Source organism: Peromyscus maniculatus, chromosome 5, assembly GCF_049852395.1.
Source record: "Peromyscus maniculatus bairdii isolate BWxNUB_F1_BW_parent chromosome 5, HU_Pman_BW_mat_3.1, whole genome shotgun sequence".
NCBI classification, from domain to species: Eukaryota; Metazoa; Chordata; class Mammalia; order Rodentia; family Cricetidae; genus Peromyscus; species Peromyscus maniculatus.
This window is the reverse complement of record NC_134856.1, coordinates 73,907,892-73,926,782: the sequence shown is the minus strand read 5'-3', so window position 1 is coordinate 73,926,782 and position 18,891 is coordinate 73,907,892. Positions and strand designations below refer to the sequence as shown.

Sequence of the window (18,891 nt, the reverse complement as noted above, 5' to 3'; positions counted from 1 at the left end):
CACGTTTCCCGTTTCCAGGTCATCATTCCACTTGCGGGCGCACTGAAAGAAGTTCCAAGGGACGGGAACCCCGGAGCCAAAGCGAGCCAGCCTTGCCCCCAGGTTACTCCCACTCCAGGAGTTAACGCTGGACCCGCTTAACGCGCCGGCTCCCTCCCCACTCGCTAGGCCTCAGCTCCTGAGCTACCTTCCCTGGAGGAGATCGCAGCCATGCTGGCCCAGTCCCTGTGCCACTCGCCTCCCACCAGCGCATTTTGGAGGCCTTGGAGTCCGCTGAGCAATGAAAAGAGCTGGGTTCCTTTTGCCTGGGGAGGAGGGAGGAGGCCTGGGCAAGGAGGTGAGAAATACTGGGCGGCAAGTGCAGGAATGGGCACACAAAAGAAGTGCAAAGGGAGAGGAGGAAGCGGTCCAGTCTCTGGATGGGGAGGAGGCCCAAGGGCAGCCGAGGCGCCCAGCTGCCCTCTGCTCTCGCCTTATGGCCGCTTGGATGGGAGGCTGCGCAGGACGAGCTGGGGTGCAGGCTCTTCTGCCTAGAGGAGCGAAATCGTCCCACGGTTCAGAGGAGAGCAAGATCTGGGCGGGAGAAAAAAAAAAGTCACAAAGCAATTTGTCTGCCACCATGCAAGATGGCGGCACTTAACCATCTTTCTGGTGGCGATGATGGCCCTGGCCTGGGAACCCAGAGCTGCCCTGGGTCAGGGCAGCCCCCAGAACCCTGGGGGCTGGGGGGACAGCCACCCTTGGAGGCCCCTCAGCCCCTCGGCCTGCGGTCCCTGGCCGGCTCCACCGTCCCCGGCCTCCCCTGCCAGGCCGCTAGGCCCGAAGCCCGCGCCAGCAGCCCCCTGGCCACTGACCCCTGTTTACAAACACAGCCCCGGGGCGGGGTGGGGCCAGCCCGAGCGCGGGCTGCAGGGCCGGGGAGGGGGAGGCCGCGCACGGCACCGGGGACGCCACCAGCAGCGAGGAACCAGGGGTTGGTGCGCGCGCGAGCCGGCCCGGCAGCTGGAAAGGACTGAACGCCTTGTTTTTGAAACTGTCAATTCCCTCAACCCCTATTGTGAGGGCTTCATGCAAAACATCTCGGGCCTTTTAAAGTGGGAGCTTGTGAGGCCGCCACAGTTTGAAAGGGAGCGAGAGGAGCTGGGGGCCTAGGGCCTGGGCCAAGACTGATAGCTGCCTCTCCTCTCCCCCCCCCCCCCAACCCTCCCACCCCTTCCTCTCCTCGGTATTTTCAAGCAAAAGAGGGCCCGCCAAACAGGTAAAATGCGGCCCTCCTTCCTCCCCCCACCACCTCCTGCATCTGCCCCGCGGACCCAGCCCCCAGGCCGCTTTGCAGAATGCCCTTTGGCCTAGGGAGCAAAGCATGACCAAAGGCAGAGGGAAAGTGGTTGTTCCTCACAGGGAAGGGAGGATCCTGGGGATGACTAGGGTGTCAGGGGAGTGGGGGGGAGCTCGCCAAGGTAGATGCCCTGTTTCTCCTGGCCAATTTTCTGAGTTTAGCTGATAGGAGCCTTGATTTTTTTTATTTTTTTTATTCCTATTTTGACCCTGGGAAATCCCTCCCTCCACAGATCCTTTTCAGCAGGAAGATGTTTTCAAGGTGAAGCAAAACTCACATTTTCTTTCTTTTATAGATGCTGATGTTTTATTGCTTTTTGTTTTTTTTTTTTAAAGAAAATTTTCACCGTGGAGTATTTTTGTTTTCTTCGAAAGGAAAAAAAAAATGCTTTTCAGGAATTAGTTTCATCCTCATTTCTTCCTGCATGCATATAACACTACCGTTCTCAGAAATTCCCAGCCCAATTCTTACTGGCTAAGAACTTTGAGGAATCTCTGGACCACTGCAAGTCACCCAGACACAAATAAGATTAAAAAAAAAAAAAAAAAAAAAAATCCACACACCAGCCCATCTAGTTTGTGTTATTGCTGTTTAGTGGTGGCTCGTTGTTGGTTTTCAAATAAACAACCATTATTGAGATTACTCCACTGTAATCAAGTAAGGCCATAGAAAGGAACACCCACTCTAAAAAGTAAATACTTGGGGGGGGGGATGCTGCATTTTCTATAAAGACAGATAACCTGACTGGGGGGGGGGGAGATACACACATTTCTTTATAAAACAATTAAATCTTCACAGTCTTATCAGGAAATTATGTTTATAGGAGACCAGAAATAAGTTTGCTTCACCAAAAAGACAGCCAAAGCAGCTTTTCCTACACTTTCCCCATGTCTGTGGAGCTAATTTAGACACAGGAACCAGTGACCCTAGAGCCTTATAGCACTTAAAAGAACAATTCTATTCCCTGAAAAAACATTTAAATGTAAAAATGCAACCTGTCAATGGAGGTAAGTTTTGTTTTTCTCTCAGTAAGGCTTAACTTTTGAACAAATGTGACATTTATAGCAGCTGAGAAAGACCTAGAAATTGTCTTTAATCATAAAACGACCCAAATAAAATAAACTGTGCTGGGAATAATTCCCACAGCAGGATGGGAAAGCAGCTGAGGACTCCTAGGAGTTGAAAGGGTACCTTATATTTGCACACTAAGACTTACGATTTGGTACACTTTGCTGACAGAAGCCCCAGCCCAGAGTTTGCCCTGGTTGGATGGCCTGTAGGAACATTGTGGGGTGATATTTGTGTTGCCTACTTAATGCCTTGCCTTTGGATGGCACCCCTCTGGCATGCCTTGGCCTCCATACTGCTCGGTCCCCAGCTCCTATGAGCTGAAACTACTGATTCTCTGAGGACTAGAGACCAAGTGTCCAAGCTAGAGGCTGGTATTTTGTGCAAAATTCTATGGGCTATTTGCTTCCATTTGTGCTTATTCCATCTTACAGTGTTCCCACACTCAAGATGTGTAGACTCCAAATATATTCTCAGTTTATAATTTGGTAACAGTCTGTAGCCAACATAGAAAGTCCTAGTCTAAATGCAGTAGTGACTGTACTTGAACTTTCTTGTCTTGGCACTAATTAAAGAGTAGAAATTACAGACTTCCCTTGTGTGGGTGTCATACCTTTTACAGACTGATTTTTCTTTTTTAGGACAACTCACTGTCCCTAAGTTCTGCATTACCTTCCAAAGGGGAAAGAGCTCAGGCTCAGAGATCAGTTGTTCAGTTTTCTAGGACTTTTAACTAAGAATATGGACTAGTCTTTGGAATTATATACAAACACAAGTTCAAGGATAACATCCCCCAAATTTTTGCTTTGCCCATATCTGTGATTCCAATAAAAAATGACCCAGTGAGCCTACATCTGGCAACATTCAAGATGGAAAGGAAGGGAGGCAATCCAAAGCATCAATTTACTCCATCCAAATGTATCTGGATGCAAGTACTCTCAGCCTCTGTCCTGTGCAACAGGGGAAACCCACAGATCATACACAGCAATTAGGCCTGAGACCATCCAGAACTATCTGAAACATTTATAGACAAAAGGAAATTTTCAAAAGGAGTAGGAATTAAAAGGTTAAGGAAAATAAATAGCTGAATTTCCATGAGAAATAATGATTTAAATCCACACAGTAAACATTTCATTGGTGTTTTGTTTTGCTCTGTGATTTATGGTCTATAGATGCAACGTCTTAGACTAAAGATAACAAGGTTCTGAGATACATAATTTGGTGGCCCAAGAATTACTGGATTCAACTTTCATTAAAACAACACCTAATCATTGCTTTACTTTCTTAAATATGAAACTTGTAGTAGTTGGTCTGTAACAAGTTTAGAAAGTTTTTCTGTTATTTGAGAAGAGATCTGCCAGGATTATGCACGGAACCCGATTGGTCTCATCACAAAGTATTACCACAAAACACTGCACCCAATGAGTGCATTTCTTCTAGGCAAAAACATCACAAGTGAAAATGTCAACAAAACCATTCATTCTTGTTAACCCTTCTTCAATCTGGAATAAGTAGAAATGTATGGAACCAGGACTTTTAAACAGTGTTTTTAATTGAAAATAAAGCTAAAGCATGCTTTTCAACAGTGCAAATTTCCATGATTTTGATTTACTGCTCTCGTTACACACAGTACACCAGCATGGCCCTTACCAAGGGGTGGGCCATCTGCATGTGGAACTCCTTTGATTTTAAGTGCAAATATAGATAGTCACCTCTGATTGTCACTTGCAGTAGAAACTCCTGTCCTATACACAGGATGGCCTGAAAACAGAAGTTTAGAGAGATGCAGGAAGAAAGAAAAAAAAAAAAAAAGCATAAGGTAATAAAATCCAAGTGCCTGAGTTCTGGTACCAAAAAGCCCTGAAATAACTGTTATTTTCAATGAGGGTGTTACGACTCTGACTCCTCTTTTTCCTTTTCTTGGTTGTATTTAATGATTGGTCACTATGAAGAGTTAGACCATTAAATATCCTGCTATTAAGAGAAATGTTTTAATTGTTTTGAAAGCTTGAAGAGTCAGCTTCAGACCACAAGATAAGCAGGACCACAGTGAGAGTCATCCTATTTTAAATGTCTGGGTGAGAGTACAGAAAGGACTTTTCCAGTTGCAAGGAGTGACTGCTAGGTTAAAAAAAAAAAAAAAGCACATCCTTTTTAAAAAATCCCATATTTCTCTTACTTCTTACACAAGGGACAGCTTTTTAATCAGCATCCAATCAGGACTCATACCCCAATCTTTCCATTAAAAAAAAAAAAAGTTAAGTGCAACTACTCTTGGAAAGAGAATGAGGGTAGTTTAAAAAACAAAAGACACCCCACAAATAAGAGCTCCAGAAAATTACATTTTGGGCTCACAGAAACTTCTTGCTACCTTATTGTGTAACCATGGAACCTAACAAACTTTCACTGAATACCAGTTACACTTTTGGGTCTGAAATCTAGTGCATAAACTTAATGGCTCATTGTAATATTTATTATTCAACCTTTTGACATTTATTTGTAGCAGTTGAACTGAGGTACCGGTGCATTATTAGCATTGAAACAGTAAAGTGTTCCAGCTCTACCATAATAACTGAGTTTTACTTGAGTCTTTAGCCTGAAGTAGTCTGTGGTATGTAAACCAACCCTTCTCCCACCCCGCCCCCACCCTACTTAAAAAAAAAAAAAACCCCGCAATGGGAAAAAAAGTAATCCGATTTCTGTCTTCAAAATGCGATAAACCAGGACTCCAAAGGGGGGGTGTAACACCATTAATGGACTTGTACAAGCCATCCTGTGCAGTTTACAACAAAAGGAAGGTAATATGGTTCAAGAAAATATCTTCCAAAACATTTTTATGAATTAAATTTCCTGAATTTGTGACTAGGTGGAAGAGGTATTGCAGAACCGCCCAGCTGCCATTTCCATATAGGATGGGCCTTGTGAGGAGGTTGGGAATCCTTGGTGGTGTTTAAGGAATACGCTGGCCACAAATCCCCGTCCTTCCCAATAATGAGTGATGGTGGACAAGGAAAATTTGCCATGAAATTAAATGGCCTTTTCACTGCTGATGCTACATTGCTGGCTACCTTTTTGCGTCTGTTTAAAACCGTAAAGTCATCCAGTGTTCCTTCATGTGTCTCAGTTTTACCTGTAGGACGAGGGCTTCTAGCTGATTTCAAATTTGGTTTGACTGGAGGTGTCTGAAGGACTGGTCGTTTACCCAGTACTAGTGTCCGGTAATTTTTTCTCACCCTGGCACCAAATTTATATTCCCCATCCTCAGGTTTTGGAGATCCTAAAGTGCATGAAAGGCCCTGACTCTGAGCCAGTGGGTTCAAGGAAGGAGTTTCTTTCTCAGGGCATGCAAAACCTTCCTTGGCTGTGGTTAAAAAGGCGTCCTCCTCTTTCTTCTCGGTGACGCTGTAAAACTCACCCTTGGTATCATTGCACTCGCACTTTAGCTTATCTGTGATAAGATCGGGTTCATAGTCTTCGTTAGCACTACTGTCTTCTACTTTGATTTTAATATTGTGCAGAAATGGCAATGTCTTGTCGCCTGTGTCAGTGCAGAGATTCTCAGCTTTAGTTGCTGCTGCTGCTGCTGCTGCTGCTGCTGCTGCTGCATCCACTTCGGGATCAGTCTGCGAAGAGGCCAAATCCGTCGCAAATTCAAGACAATGAGGGATTTTGGAATCTTTTCCTGAATTTGTTGCTGTTCCACAAGAATCAGTATTTAAGAACCTAGCGGCTATTGTGTTATTATCTGAACAGTGTGTCGTAGGAGTTGCTTGTAGGCATTTCCTAGCCTCTCGGAGTATTCTTTGTTGTGGAAATACATTGTTTGTCTTTGGGCTAGGTGAAGAGGCCCCCTCTGCCAGGCAGTTAATTGTCAGGTCAGTTCTCTTTACAGTACTGGAAATTTCAGAGTGTGGGAATGTAATCTCAGATACCCTATCGTTCCTTATCTCTGGGAAACAACTCCCCATGCTGGCCGGGCAGTACACCGGAGCCCCTTTGGGAGCCCAGCCCTGCAGACTCCACTCCTCTGGCGACTCGGCTTTGACACTACTCTTGAGGTCGGGAAGTCGGCCGGCATCCTCGAAAGCAGCGGGTTTGGTTGCAGCGGCGGCGGAGGCCAGATGGTACAAGAAGTTGGCCTGCGCCTGCACGCTGGGAGGCTTGCAGAAGCTGGTGCGCCTGAAACGGATGCTCTGCACTGACACTTGGCTGGAACCGGAGCTGGAGTCGGACTCGGTGGACGAGTCCTCCTCCTCGGAGCTGATTTCACTGGAATCCGAGGCCCCGCTGCCCCCCTCTTCCTCCTCCTCCTCTTCCTCCTCCTCCTCTCCTTCCTCCTCCTCTTCCTCTGAGGACATCGAGTTGCTGGAGCTGGACAAACTGGAGCCAAAATCCGAGTCGTTGGCTGCATGGTCGGAGTAGGAGCTGGACTCGGAGTCGCTGCTACAACTCTCGGGAAAGCTTCCTAGATGGGGCTGCGGTCGGTGGTGGTGAGGGGGGTGGTGACTCGGCGTTGGCTGCTGGGCCCGATGGTGGTGGTGATGGTGATGGTGGTGGTGGTGGTGATGATGGTGGTGGGGAGGCGGGCAGAAGCTGTTGACCAGATGAAACCTCTCCAAGCAAGTGGCCCCGGCGGCCGCCGCCGCCGCTGCTGCCGCCGCTGCCGCCGCCGCCGCCGCCTTGGCTTTGTAGGACCTGGGCAGCAGCAGCAGTCGCCGGGCGCCGGCGTGAGGCGCGAGCAGGCAGTTCTTGGCGCCCCCGCGCTTGCGTTTGCAGCGGTAGGTCAGGCTCACCGGGCCTCCGGCTCCGGTCGCCGCCTTGGGCTGGGGCCCGGCCGCCGACGCCTGGTAGTAGGCGGCGGCGGCGGCGGCGGCGGCGGCAGCGGCAGCGGCGGCGGCGGCGGCGGCGGCCGCCGGGTGCTTGCTGCACAGCAGGCTCCGAAAATAAGCGGGATCCGAGTGGAAGGCGACGTAGTTTCCCTGGAGCGGGGCAGTTTCATAGTTTAAAGGGGGTTTGCAAGGCGAGCGAACGATCTCCGGGTAGTGCGAGCCCGGGTATTTGCTAAAAATCTGAGGTAGATGGGCGGCGGGGCGCGCGGCGGCGGCGCCCGGACGCTGGGACTGCGCGCTGATTGGCAGGGGCCGCGCGGCTCCGCTCAGGCCCCGCCAAAGTTGGTGCTTGTCCTTCCAAAAAGCCGGGCGGGGGCTGGCGGCGGCGGCGCGCTCTGGCGGCGGCGCCTTTGTGGCCAGGGCCCGTCCGACCCTCCTGCGCTTGGTCTTGAGCACACGCTCGGTTTTGCAGGAGGTATAGAGCGCTTCTACGTCTTCCCGGGAGATGAGCGTGCATTTGGCCGCGTGGAAGGCGATACTGTTGATTGCTTTGAGTTTCCGCAACTCCTCCAGATCGCAGTGGTGCTTTTTCACTTTCAGATGATCCATGCGCTTGTGCACGGTCGTCCTCGGGATGTTTTTCAGCAGATCTGTGAAGACTTGGGAGAGAGCAAACATTTGCTTTCCTTTAATGATGAGGTAGCCGAGCCTCACGCCATCCACCTCTTCGAAACCTGACTTCAGGTCTCCCATCTCGGGCACTAAATGATCCCCACCATTTGCAGTAAATATATACGTGACGCATACATACACATGTATGTATGTTAATCCTCCGCCAGATGCTGCGTGTGTCTCAAGGCATCCTGCTAATAAAATAACAAAGACTGTTATTCCCGGCGAAGGGAGTGCCAAACTCTAGGCGAATTATTGGGGGGGAGAAAAACCCCATGAAATTACACTGACTTGATTCTTGCTTTTTTTTTGGTTTTCGTTTTTTTAAAAAAGAGGGAAAAAACCATCCGGTTTCAGATCTGCCAGTGTGCTGGTCTGAGTCCTCGATGCGGATCAGTACCTGGGCCCCTCTACTCCTTCCTTCTCCATTGGAGCACTATGATAATGGAATGTGAAGGGAGAAAGAGAAAAGAAATGCAGCTGCTATTCCCGCCGCTGCTTTAGCTACAAATAAAATGACAGAGTGAAGTGAGCTCGTCCGGAGACACCTTCATCAATTAATTCCCCTAAAGCCAACGCTGATTGGACACTCCTGACAGGTGATGCAATAAAAATTGATATTCCACCCCTTCCCCCCAAAATCTCCTACTAATTAGCATACCCTTATACTGCCACCTCCCCTCCCAAAGTAAATAATACAGCCGGTATATAAATCTTTCCATTAAACTATCGGAGCTCAGAAACAGCCTGACTCACAGACTTCATCAGAAGCAGTGTGTGTACGCAAAAAAAAAAAAAAAAAAAAAAAAAAAAAAAAAAAAAAAAAAGCCACCGTATATTCCCCTTTAAAGAAATACTGCCTATTTTTTGCTTTATTTGCATTTTACCGATACAGCTATTATCGTTTCAAAGGAAAGCATTTTAAAAACATTATCAAACCCAAATAGATATACCCCACCCCTCTTTTCTTTGGAAAATGAAGCTTAAGGGGAAACGTGCCAGAATAGCCTGGTATTTCCCTTATGGGAGTGAGGAAGGAGACAGGCTGGGAGCTCCGAAGTTAAACCGAGAGGTGAACCAACCCAATACGTTTGCAATTTCTCTCAATCTCCCCCCTCCCGCCCCCGCCCCAGCCCTCCCCCCCAATGCCCTTTTACAACCAGAAACAAAGTTATTTGACCAAGAAAGCAGTTCAAGGCTCCAGCTCAGGAACATGTAACAATTCAACTAGGTTTCTGTTCTCTGCTGGCGAGTGGGGTAGGGAGGAGGTAGTTTCACGTCAGACTCATAACAAAGCATAGATAAGCCAGAAATGTGTACACTTTTCAGATTAACCAGCCTGGACCAGAGGTGGGGTCGTTGTAGAGTGTCCAGCACACGCTTTAGCCAGGGTCCTGCCTTTCACAGAGCAGAATTCCAGGGACCAGATTACTTCCTTCTGCAGCAAAGGGAACAAAATGTAAAGCCCCAAGGTGCTTCCAGAAGTTTTACATGAAAACGAGGAAAAGAAAGTGCCGATGTATGATGCAGACCATTTCAGTGGTTGATGTTGGTTTGCCTGGTAGTTTAGATGAATCTTCCACAGCTCCCATTTCCCCCCAAGAAAGCCAGGCATCTGTTTTAACAAAATCACTTTGGATGAATATCCATCTGGTTTAACCTCTTCTTTGTCACTAGCATGGCTTACTGTCGTTTTCAAGAATATCCAAACTATTGCCAAATGAGAGTCAGGCCCTTCCGCTTGCATTTGCAGGATCTCAGGGTGGCGAGTTGGCTGCTTGGCAAAATTAGGCAAAATCTTCATCCGAGTTTGCAGCTATAGCATAAATGCAACCCAGGCATCTACATGTTTCCTTCTTCCTCCCAAAACAGACACATCCCTGAGGTTAAAGAATGAACAGATATTTCTGAACCTGCAAGGAAAAAAAAATGCACAATAATTTCTTTCTTCATATTCAAAAGTTCCAGTTTCCCCTGCTGTGGTCTGGCCAGCAGGAGCAGGTATGAGCCAAAAAAGAAAGAAAAGAAAAAAATCTTAAAAAAAAAAACAAAAAACAAAACACACACACACAAAAAAAAACCAGGAATCAGACCTATAAAAAGATAGTTTGCTTGACAAGATGAAATCTCAGCCATGGTTCCCCACCCCCACCCTCATCTCCCTTGTAATTTTCCCAGGAATTTTGAAGAGAATTGGGAATTTCAAGAAGTACATCCGGACATTAAGGAAGTCTATTTGAGAGCGTCTGTAACTCAGGAGGCTGGGATTTGGAAAGTCAGCTCTGGACTACTGTTGCACTCAGCACAGATGTAATCGCCGCTCTTCAACTTAATCAATGTGTGTACAAACCGCGATGTCTAGTTCTTGCCTTTGAAATCTAAGGCTAGCATTTCCATCCAAGAAATCAGAGCTACAGCAAATTACATTTTTGTCCCTTGAATGAGAGAAGGATCATTGAATGGATCTCGTGATATTTCAGGCTTTAAACGTAACCGAGAGGCAGCAGTGAACAATGCCTCGTCCCAGCTAATACCATCCACCGACTTGGCTTTCTTTTGCATCTGGTTCTAGCACACCGAGTTTTTCTCTTTCACTTTCACAGGAGGCAAAGTGTTCAAGCTTTAAGCAGAGATCGAAGTTTCCAGGAAAAGCAAATGCTGGTGTTTGTTGTTTTAAAGTGGGATGACCAGAGCCTTTCTATTGCCAAAGACAGTGTTTTAAAATTCCTCCTGATGCACTTATATACTGCCAGCCCTCTCCTTCCCACCCCACCCCCGCCCATTCCCCTCCTCCAGCTCTAAGATGTAGACCAAAGAGTCAAACAGCCAAGAAACAGTAAACTAAAAAAAAAAAAAAAAAAGGGGGGGGGGATGGTGGCTTTAAGAAGACATTACAAAAGGTTTGCTATGGCGTCTTTTTTTGATGGGGGAGGGGGGCAGGTAGTTTTAGTTGTTCCTGGCTCTTGTTTAGATTCTCTCCCCCTCCACCCCCATGCTCCTATTTACCTTGCACATAGGAGCATACTTTATTAAACATTTCAAATTTACCGTCCTGTCCTCTCTACCTTTAAAACACTGGGAATGTGGGTGCTTTTGAAAATTAGTACAATACTGAGTATTATTTTTAAACTAAAGGTATAATCTGTTGGGTCAATTACAAAAAAAAGTAAAGAACAAGGGATTTGGGGGATGTATCTCTATGTATACTTAGAAAGTGTCTCTATGTACAGAGACACACCTTCACATTTATACATTTTAAATACTCGTATTACACATCTTTCTTTTTGTCTAATACATTCTTTTGTTCCTGTAAGTTCCCCATCCTAGGGTGAGTGTGTTAAGGATCCAGGACTGGGGCTTGTGCGCACACGCACACACACGCACACACACACACACACACACACACACACATACACACACACATACGCACACGCACGCACACAGAATGTGACAGACAGCTTTCTTTGGCCATCAGCACACGCTGCATATCCGGGGTCTTCTCCAGGCCCATTGGGGGTCGATCCCGATAAAAAGACCTAGCAGAGGCCCCTGAGCGCTCACACATGAAAGGCAGGGGACCTTAAGATGGATTTGCATGCACACCGGGGATTTCGATCAATAGCTACCAACATTTATGGCTTAGATTATTAATGTGAAAGCTGGCCAAAAGAATAGGGATGAAAAATTAAAGGTATCTGTTATCAATTATGCTTAAAGTTATGCAATAATTTACTTAGTTTGCCTGGATGTGCAGATCCAGATGTATGAAGTACTATTCTTCAAAAGCCAGGGGGTTTCTTTGATAAATTTGTTGACCATGTCAACCGCCTCTGCAATCAAAGATGAACCCAATTCAGATGATGGACCGTATTCAAATTCTTTTTAAGAAAGGATATATCAACTTCTATGCTTCTCACACACATGTACATATGTGGGGGGATATGCTTAAATGAACATTTACACACACACATATACACATCTCTGTAAGTCTAGGGAATAATTGAGAATTTAGGTGTATATATATGTATGTATGTACATACATACATATATATATATGATATGCATTGAGTTTGTTAATGAAATGTGATCATTTACTCAGGGAGGAATGCAAAGTCTACACTATCCTAAAAAGTATTTTAGCTTTAAAAACAAAGCTGCTTGCTAAAGAAAAATTCTCTGTAGCAAATACAGTTTCAAATGTATTCTTAATGTCCACTTATTTCTGCATTTATTGTAAAAAAAACCAGCACTTTCAGTTTTTAAAGTGATGGGCTATGAAGATCTGAACATATTTGTCTTTACTTATCCCATATGACTGTGCTAAATTCACCTTCAGATGCTCTATTTTGATTTATTTTCACTGTATTTTATGTTTAAATACCATAGCAATTCAGTCTGACCTCTTTCCTCTGGAGCGAAGTAATGCACAAGGCATTCACAGTCTTTTAAATGGTTAGCTGGGAAATGCAACAGCAATTTGCAGGAGTAGTTTACTAATGGGGAAAGTTCTTTTGAAAATCTGAAGGAAAACCTAAGAGTACTTTTGCATTTCTAACCTACAACTGTTATATAATTAAAGTATTGAAGGGCATTAAAATAATCCTTTTTCATCCATGCTCTCACCCATACATACATAATTTAAATGAGGATCACACACACCACAACCACCACCACCACCACTACCACCACCACCACCACCAAACTCTTCACCATATATATTTGTTTTAGTGATTGCTGGATACATTTTGTTCAAAGTGAATTCAAACAGAAAAAAGTAAGGAACAGCACAAAGGCCCCAACAGTGTAAGTACCATGGTTAGAAGAATAAAAGAAGTCTCTTATACTGTTAACTAAAATTAACTAATAATAATATGAGGTGTAAAATAATAAAATCTCATATGACTGAATTAGTTGAAGATTTAGGACAACACAATCTCAATAGTCCTTTAGCTAAACTTAACTGATACCACATCTTCTTTCCTCTTTGGGAGGTGAAAATGGGAAGAGAAGAAGAAGAATCAGCTAAAACGAGGGATAAACTATAATTTAGGATATTTTCTTTAAACTCTTTCTTTCCTTTTCTTTCTTTCTTTTTTTTTTAAAAATCTCATTCAAATATATCAGGGCATGTCTCCCAATGGGCCCATCCTTCTGTTCTTAGACATTTAAAAATCCTGTCTTTAACAGAAGTTTGGGACACAGAGTATATGCCATGTTGTCTATTGACCCATAATCAAAATGCAGTGACCTTCTACCCCCTTTTTGCCCCCTGACCCATCTTGAATTCAATGCAGCCTTTATAAATTTGCAAATCCTTGGAGGTAAAGGGTTTTTTGTGAGGCTTTGTTCTGAAAAAGCCCTAAGAGTGTGCTTTCTAAATTAGACAAAGGTAAAGCTGAAAACCTTAGTGGATGAGATTTTATGCAGGTGAGCACTAGGCGACTCTTCAGATACGAATATTGCAAGCTAAACAAAACAGTTATAAGCACAGGAGACAAGGAGGTTACAGATTGCATTAGAGTGTGGTACAAATCACTTCCATGATGTAAGAAATGGTTAGGCCACAATCTTCCTGCTTTTCTCATCTCAAGGGCTGTGGGGGACCCTAGTGACCAAGGAAAGAATGGAGGGGGGTACAGAGAGGAGGGAAGAAAGGTGGGGGAGGAGTGAGACCTGCCTTGAATCTGCAGGCACATCCCTTATCTCTTCTGCTATCAGCCAGTTTAAAGGACACCATAATTATGATGGTGATAAAACAATGCCTGCTTATGTGTGCTGAATAAATAAAGAATGTTTACAGCTCAAGAATCTTTTAATTCCAATTAAATGCTATCAAAGAAAAGCCACTTTTCCTACTACAACTGCCTTTCCCCCAATTATCCTGTTTTGTTGCAATATTTTCCTATGAGACACAAGGGCCTTTCACAATTGATCCTGAGCATAGAGGACAAACTCACAGAAAGTAGAGTTCAATCTCCTATTAAATAATACACAAATCTCAAGAATGAACATTTATTGGGGTTACCCAAGTTTTTGTTTATTTTACACTAAGGCCAAATGTGAAGAAACTGAAGTGATGATTCTAAGTGTTGAGGTCTATCTAAGGGCTGCTGTAGCCACACTAAAATCTTGAGCACCCAGGAGAGCGGGAAAGATAAGGCAGAAACAGCGTGATGGTCTGGAAAGGGAATCCTCTGGTTCTGTTCCCCTGGCTTTAGCCCAAATCCTCCGAGAAGCATTGGAGCCAATCACTGACTTCCATTTTCAGCTACTGGGAACACACAAAAAAGCGGGAGATTAAAAAAAAAAAAAAAAAAAGAAAAAGAAAAATCACAAGTTTGATTTTTATGGATATGTATCATTTCATATTCATGACATCAGCAAATCACATCATGATCAGACTGAAACATGGTTTGAACGCTCGTACCCATCAGGATGGTCACTAAACACTACTAAGCATAAAATTTGGTTTTTATTTTGTGATTATAGAGTAAAAATAAAGTCTGTTAACTTAGCAAAGCTTACTTTTCAAAACCTGAGAACAATTTACCCTAGTAAACCTCAAATAAATGCTTCCTCTAAAGTTGTTCCACAACATTTTAATTCAAATCTTTGTCTCCTTCCTTTCTGTGTGGTAGTGTTTTGTTTGTTTTTAAAAAACACGTGGCACAGGGCATATGATGGAAAATGCACGCATTCTGTTAAATGCCTATACAAACGTGCCCTTTACTCCATCTAAGTAATGCTTTGCTGAGCAGAAGCTGAACAACAACAAAAAACTACTTTCCTCGAAGAAATTTTTTTTTTTTAAATTTCAAAGTAAATAATATTGGTGAGGTGGTTAAAAAAATCAATCGCAAAAAAAAAAAAAAAAAAAAAAAAAAAAAACTTCAGGGTATTTCTAAGTTTTCTGGAGAGTTGCAGGTCCCTTCCCCTTTGAAAGTTTAGAGATCCAATACCCTCAATTCTACTGGCAGAATTAGGTGGACTTAGAGGGTCCTAAACGTGACCGATTCACTAAGGCGGGGGGCTACAGCATGCAGCAACGTGCTCGGCAACTTAATCCTACGCTAAAAGAGGGCAGAGAGCGAAAAAGAATGGAATACAAACTCTCCCGACGTTCCTAGTTACTTTCAAGGTGGATTGTGTATTTTAAGGCCGATGGGAGCGTCTGGTTTTTGGAGGAAAAAGAAGAGAAGGTAAGTGTTTGTCCTTGTATCCACCAGTTGGTAGAGAAACAATGAAAGAACAAAGGGAACCACTTCCTCATCTGAACATTTTCTGATTCTCCTGGGTTTCAAGCTTCAAGCTTGTACAGGGATTCGCCTTACTCTATCTTAAGTAGTAGATTGCTACGGTTGTTGAACTAAGAATGAGAGAAAAGTTGAGAGGCAGTGTAAATAGGCTAAATAATAATGAAGCCTTGCGGGTGGCGAATCTGCAGTCCGCCTGGCGCGGCAACTTGCAGAAGTTGGAAAACGCATGAAGGCACAGCCCAGGAAATAACCTTTGCATACTAGGTCTCGAACTCAGTTTTTAAACAGCCTTTCTCGTTGTTTGAAGGAATCTCTGCGCAGACTGTGTAGTAGGTACTGTTCTATGGGAAGAGAGTGGTGTTCGGTTCGATTTAGGTCTAAAGTTGATTTCTATCGCTATCCTAAAAAAAAAAAAAAAAAAAAGAGTAATTTTAAAAGGAAAGAGGATTCAATTATTGACGCTACTGCTTGCTAATGGAAGAAATGGCAGCGATGGCTGAGGGAGGAGAGGGATGGTATTTAAGTATATTTGCTTTGGGGGGTACTCTGGTTATTGGCAAGTCTGCTTTTGTGGGGTCTGTGTGACTAAGTGACTGGGCGCTCTCTGCATTCTATATAAATGGATCCGCGTGTGGGGGGGAGCCCTCAAAGACGTCGAGCACGTGAAACATGATTTCTTTTTTACTGCCCCCCAAGCAGCGACCAAGCCCCCACCCACCCCACCCCACCCCACCCCACCTCCAAATGCGTATATTACCTGCCCTGTTACAGTGACACATGTTTATGTTTATAGTGCTGGTTTGTAGTAGTGTCAAGAGCCGCGGCGAGGAGCGGGGCGGGGGGGGGGGGGGGAGAGGAGGAGGAGGAGGAGAGGCGAGAGGGAGGAGTAAATGCAACCACCCCCACTTGTTGTTAAAGCAAATTTACTGCGTTCTTGCCAGCCCCACGCGGGGGGCTGGGATGCGCGGCGGGGAAGGGGAGAGTCGGGCGGTGTGTCGGCAGCGGAGGGGGGCGGGTGGGGGTGGGCTGAGAGCCGCGGCGCGGCGCGGCCCCTCTCCCTCCAGCAGCCCGGTCAATAAGGGGAGCATGCTGGCGCGGTGGAAAACAAAAAGGTTCCTCCCGCTCGCTGCGTTCACGTGGGGGGGAAGGGGGGGGGGAGAGCAGCTCGGCGCGCCGGGCTCCTGGGCCCTGACCTCTGACCCCGGCTCCTCTCGGCTCTCTCCCGGTGTGGCTCGGCCACTTTTTACCCAGGATGCCACGCGCGGGCCGCGCTCGTGTCGGGGAGCCGGAGCCCTCCCCACGCCTCGGCGCTGGGGGGGGCGGTGGGGGGGGGGAGAGGACGGGACTCGCGGCCCCTCCCCCTGCGCCGCCGCCCGCCCGCCCCGCGGGAGGATTCTCCTCCGGGGAAGCCCCCGCCCCGCCCCCGCCCTCCACCCCGGGCCCCGGCGGCGGTGGAGACAGCGGCCGGGGTGGGGGCCGGGGCGGGGGGTGCTGGGCGCTGCGGGGCCGCTGGAGCGGGTGGGGGGGGGGACGGGGAGGGGAGGGAGGGTCCCCGGGCGGCGGCGAGAGGAGGCCCGGCCCGCGGCCCTGCCGAGGCCTGGACCTGTTGCCTGCCATTGGTCCGCTCGGTCCGCGCCCTCTCTCTGCCCGCGCCGCCCCAGCCCTTCCGCAGACTCCGGGGGAGGAAACGGGGTGGCTCCTCTCCCCGCCTCCCTTCAACTTTTTTTTTTTTTTCTCTTTCCCTTCCCTCTTGGGGGTGGGGTGGGGGGGGTGGAGGAACGGGAGGGTGAGGCCGATCTGCAAACTCCCCGTCTGCCCCAGCCTTCCTCGGAAAGTATCGTCACGCGCGGGCCCGCCGCCCCCTCCGGCCCCCCGCTATTTAAGTCCTTCGCCCCTGGCGGCCCGGCTCGGGCGGCCGGGAGCCCGCGGGCCCCGCCGGGCCGGCTGCTCTCGGCCTCGGTAGCTTCCCCGGTCCTCGTTACTTTCTCCCTTAGTCCCAGGAGGCGCAAGCTAAGACCCCCGCTTGGCTGCGTGCGGCTGGGCACATCCTCTCTTCGGGAGGCACTCGCTGCAGAGTTCCAAAACAACTGTAGTGGAAGGAGGAAATTAAAGAGGAATTAGTTCATTGCAGGTTTCTTAAAGACTACGTGCCTCCAATTTTATTCTCCCCTTAACACGGGAGAAGGTAGTTAGGGTTAAATAAAGGGTATGTTGGATTGCCTGTATTTCCTTCCCGATTGGGATTTCTGGAGGAAATCTTTTTCCGGAAGGAAACAGCAACTCAGCATGACTCTGGGCAATGAGACTTCAAGACCACTTCTGGAAACCGAGGGCGAGAGTAAAAAATACGTGCAGAGAATAGGAGGAAGGAGGCCACGGCTAAAGCTGGGGTCACCAGAGGAAGCAACTCATGTGGCATGGGGGGAAGGGCCGGGCTAGGGAGGTGGCCGGGGTCGGGAGGCCAGAGCCGGGGCTGGCGAGCGGGAAAACCCGGGGGCCGAGGCGGAGGAAGCGGGAGCCGCCGGGCTCCAGGGCGCTCCCATTGTTCGGCCCCAGCGCCGAAGCCCTGCGACGCCTTTTCCCCGGGGGAGGGATTTGCGCCTCGTCCTCTGCAGCCTGCGGATCGCGGAAGTCCACAGGGCTGCCCCGGCTCGGCCCGGCCGCTTTTATGACCCTCCGTGGCCCGCCAGGGGCTTTCCCGGCCGCAGACCTCGTCGAAAGGCGCTTTCACAACGTGCAGCTGCTGCACGGCAAGACTTCAGGCCAGCTCCCACGTTACCAGGGAAAGAAAGCGGCTGCAGAGATGTTTATAAAGTCATCACTAGATAAGCGACGATGTGGGCCACCCCCCCATGGGAAATTAGAGCAGATTTTATATAATATTTAAAATGTCTTTAAATGTATGGATTCGAAAGTGAGAGTTAGGGTTCAAAGGAGTTAGGAAAAGCACTTTTTTTTTGTCCTCATTTGTTGCTACTCAGCTCTTTGTCATGTACAAGAAGTCTGGTTTTAAAAGGAAGGGCTCTAACAAAAAGGGGCTTGGTTTGTAAAGGTGAAACGCGTTTCCAAAATAACAGGGAATTTCAAAGGGGAAAAACGTCCATTATGACTTTAAACCACGGTTTGGAAACAAAATAAATTGCAACCCATCCTAAGAAACTGTTTTCCTTTGTGAGTCATGTGGGAAAAATATTTTTGGCAAACGTCAGTTTTTAAAAAATGAAGATTTCCAACAAGTGATCCTGGTCTTGTAGACAAAAGTCCTCCTGCGTGAGAACTCGTGAAGAAATAATTTCAGTCCTGTGGCCCAAAGCTTACTAGGAAAAAGAGTAATTTGGATTTAGGAATTATAATAGACTTTGTGGAAATTCCTTCTAAAATACTCATTACGAGTCTGTGTATTATGCTGCACTGTTTCCCAAGGTGGATTTTAAAAAACCAATTAGAATTGATCTCTAATGGAATATTATATTTACACGTCATCATGAAAACATCATTTGGCAAGAGTTTTGAATTAGAAAATGAAGTTAACAGATGATGTCGTAAATAGCATGTTTGAAAAGACCCCTTAAGAGTCAGTTAAAGGTGGTGAAGGTTGTGATTTTGCATTTGAAATGCTAGAGAAGTAGTTTGCATTTGAACACTTTCATTTTGCAGGTCTTCTTTCTAAAGCTCCATTTCCTCCTGGAAATCATTCACTTATTTCGAAGCACAGGGAAAAATTTTA

General features: G+C 46.7%; 1 protein-coding gene and 1 long non-coding RNA gene across 2 annotated transcripts; both read right to left on the bottom strand.

Moving 5' to 3' along the window:
* Window positions 1-1,653: 1,653 nt before the first annotated feature.
* Skida1 (SKI/DACH domain containing 1) lies at window positions 1,654-8,687 on the bottom strand. Its single transcript, XM_076572627.1, has 2 exons — window positions 8,200-8,687; window positions 1,654-8,099 (listed from the first exon to the last, which is right to left on the bottom strand). The coding sequence occupies exon 2, from the start codon at window positions 7,987-7,989 to the stop codon at window positions 5,242-5,244; it is 2,748 nt and encodes a 915-aa protein (XP_076428742.1). The 5' UTR covers window positions 7,990-8,099; window positions 8,200-8,687; the 3' UTR covers window positions 1,654-5,241.
* A 5,219-nt stretch (window positions 8,688-13,906) lies between these two features.
* Window positions 13,907-16,506, bottom strand: LOC121829506 (uncharacterized). The gene is made up of 2 exons (XR_013051450.1): window positions 15,922-16,506; window positions 13,907-14,179 (listed from the first exon to the last, which is right to left on the bottom strand). It is a non-coding gene; the product is annotated as an uncharacterized LOC121829506 (long non-coding RNA).
* Between the last annotated feature and the right edge of the window lie 2,385 nt (window positions 16,507-18,891).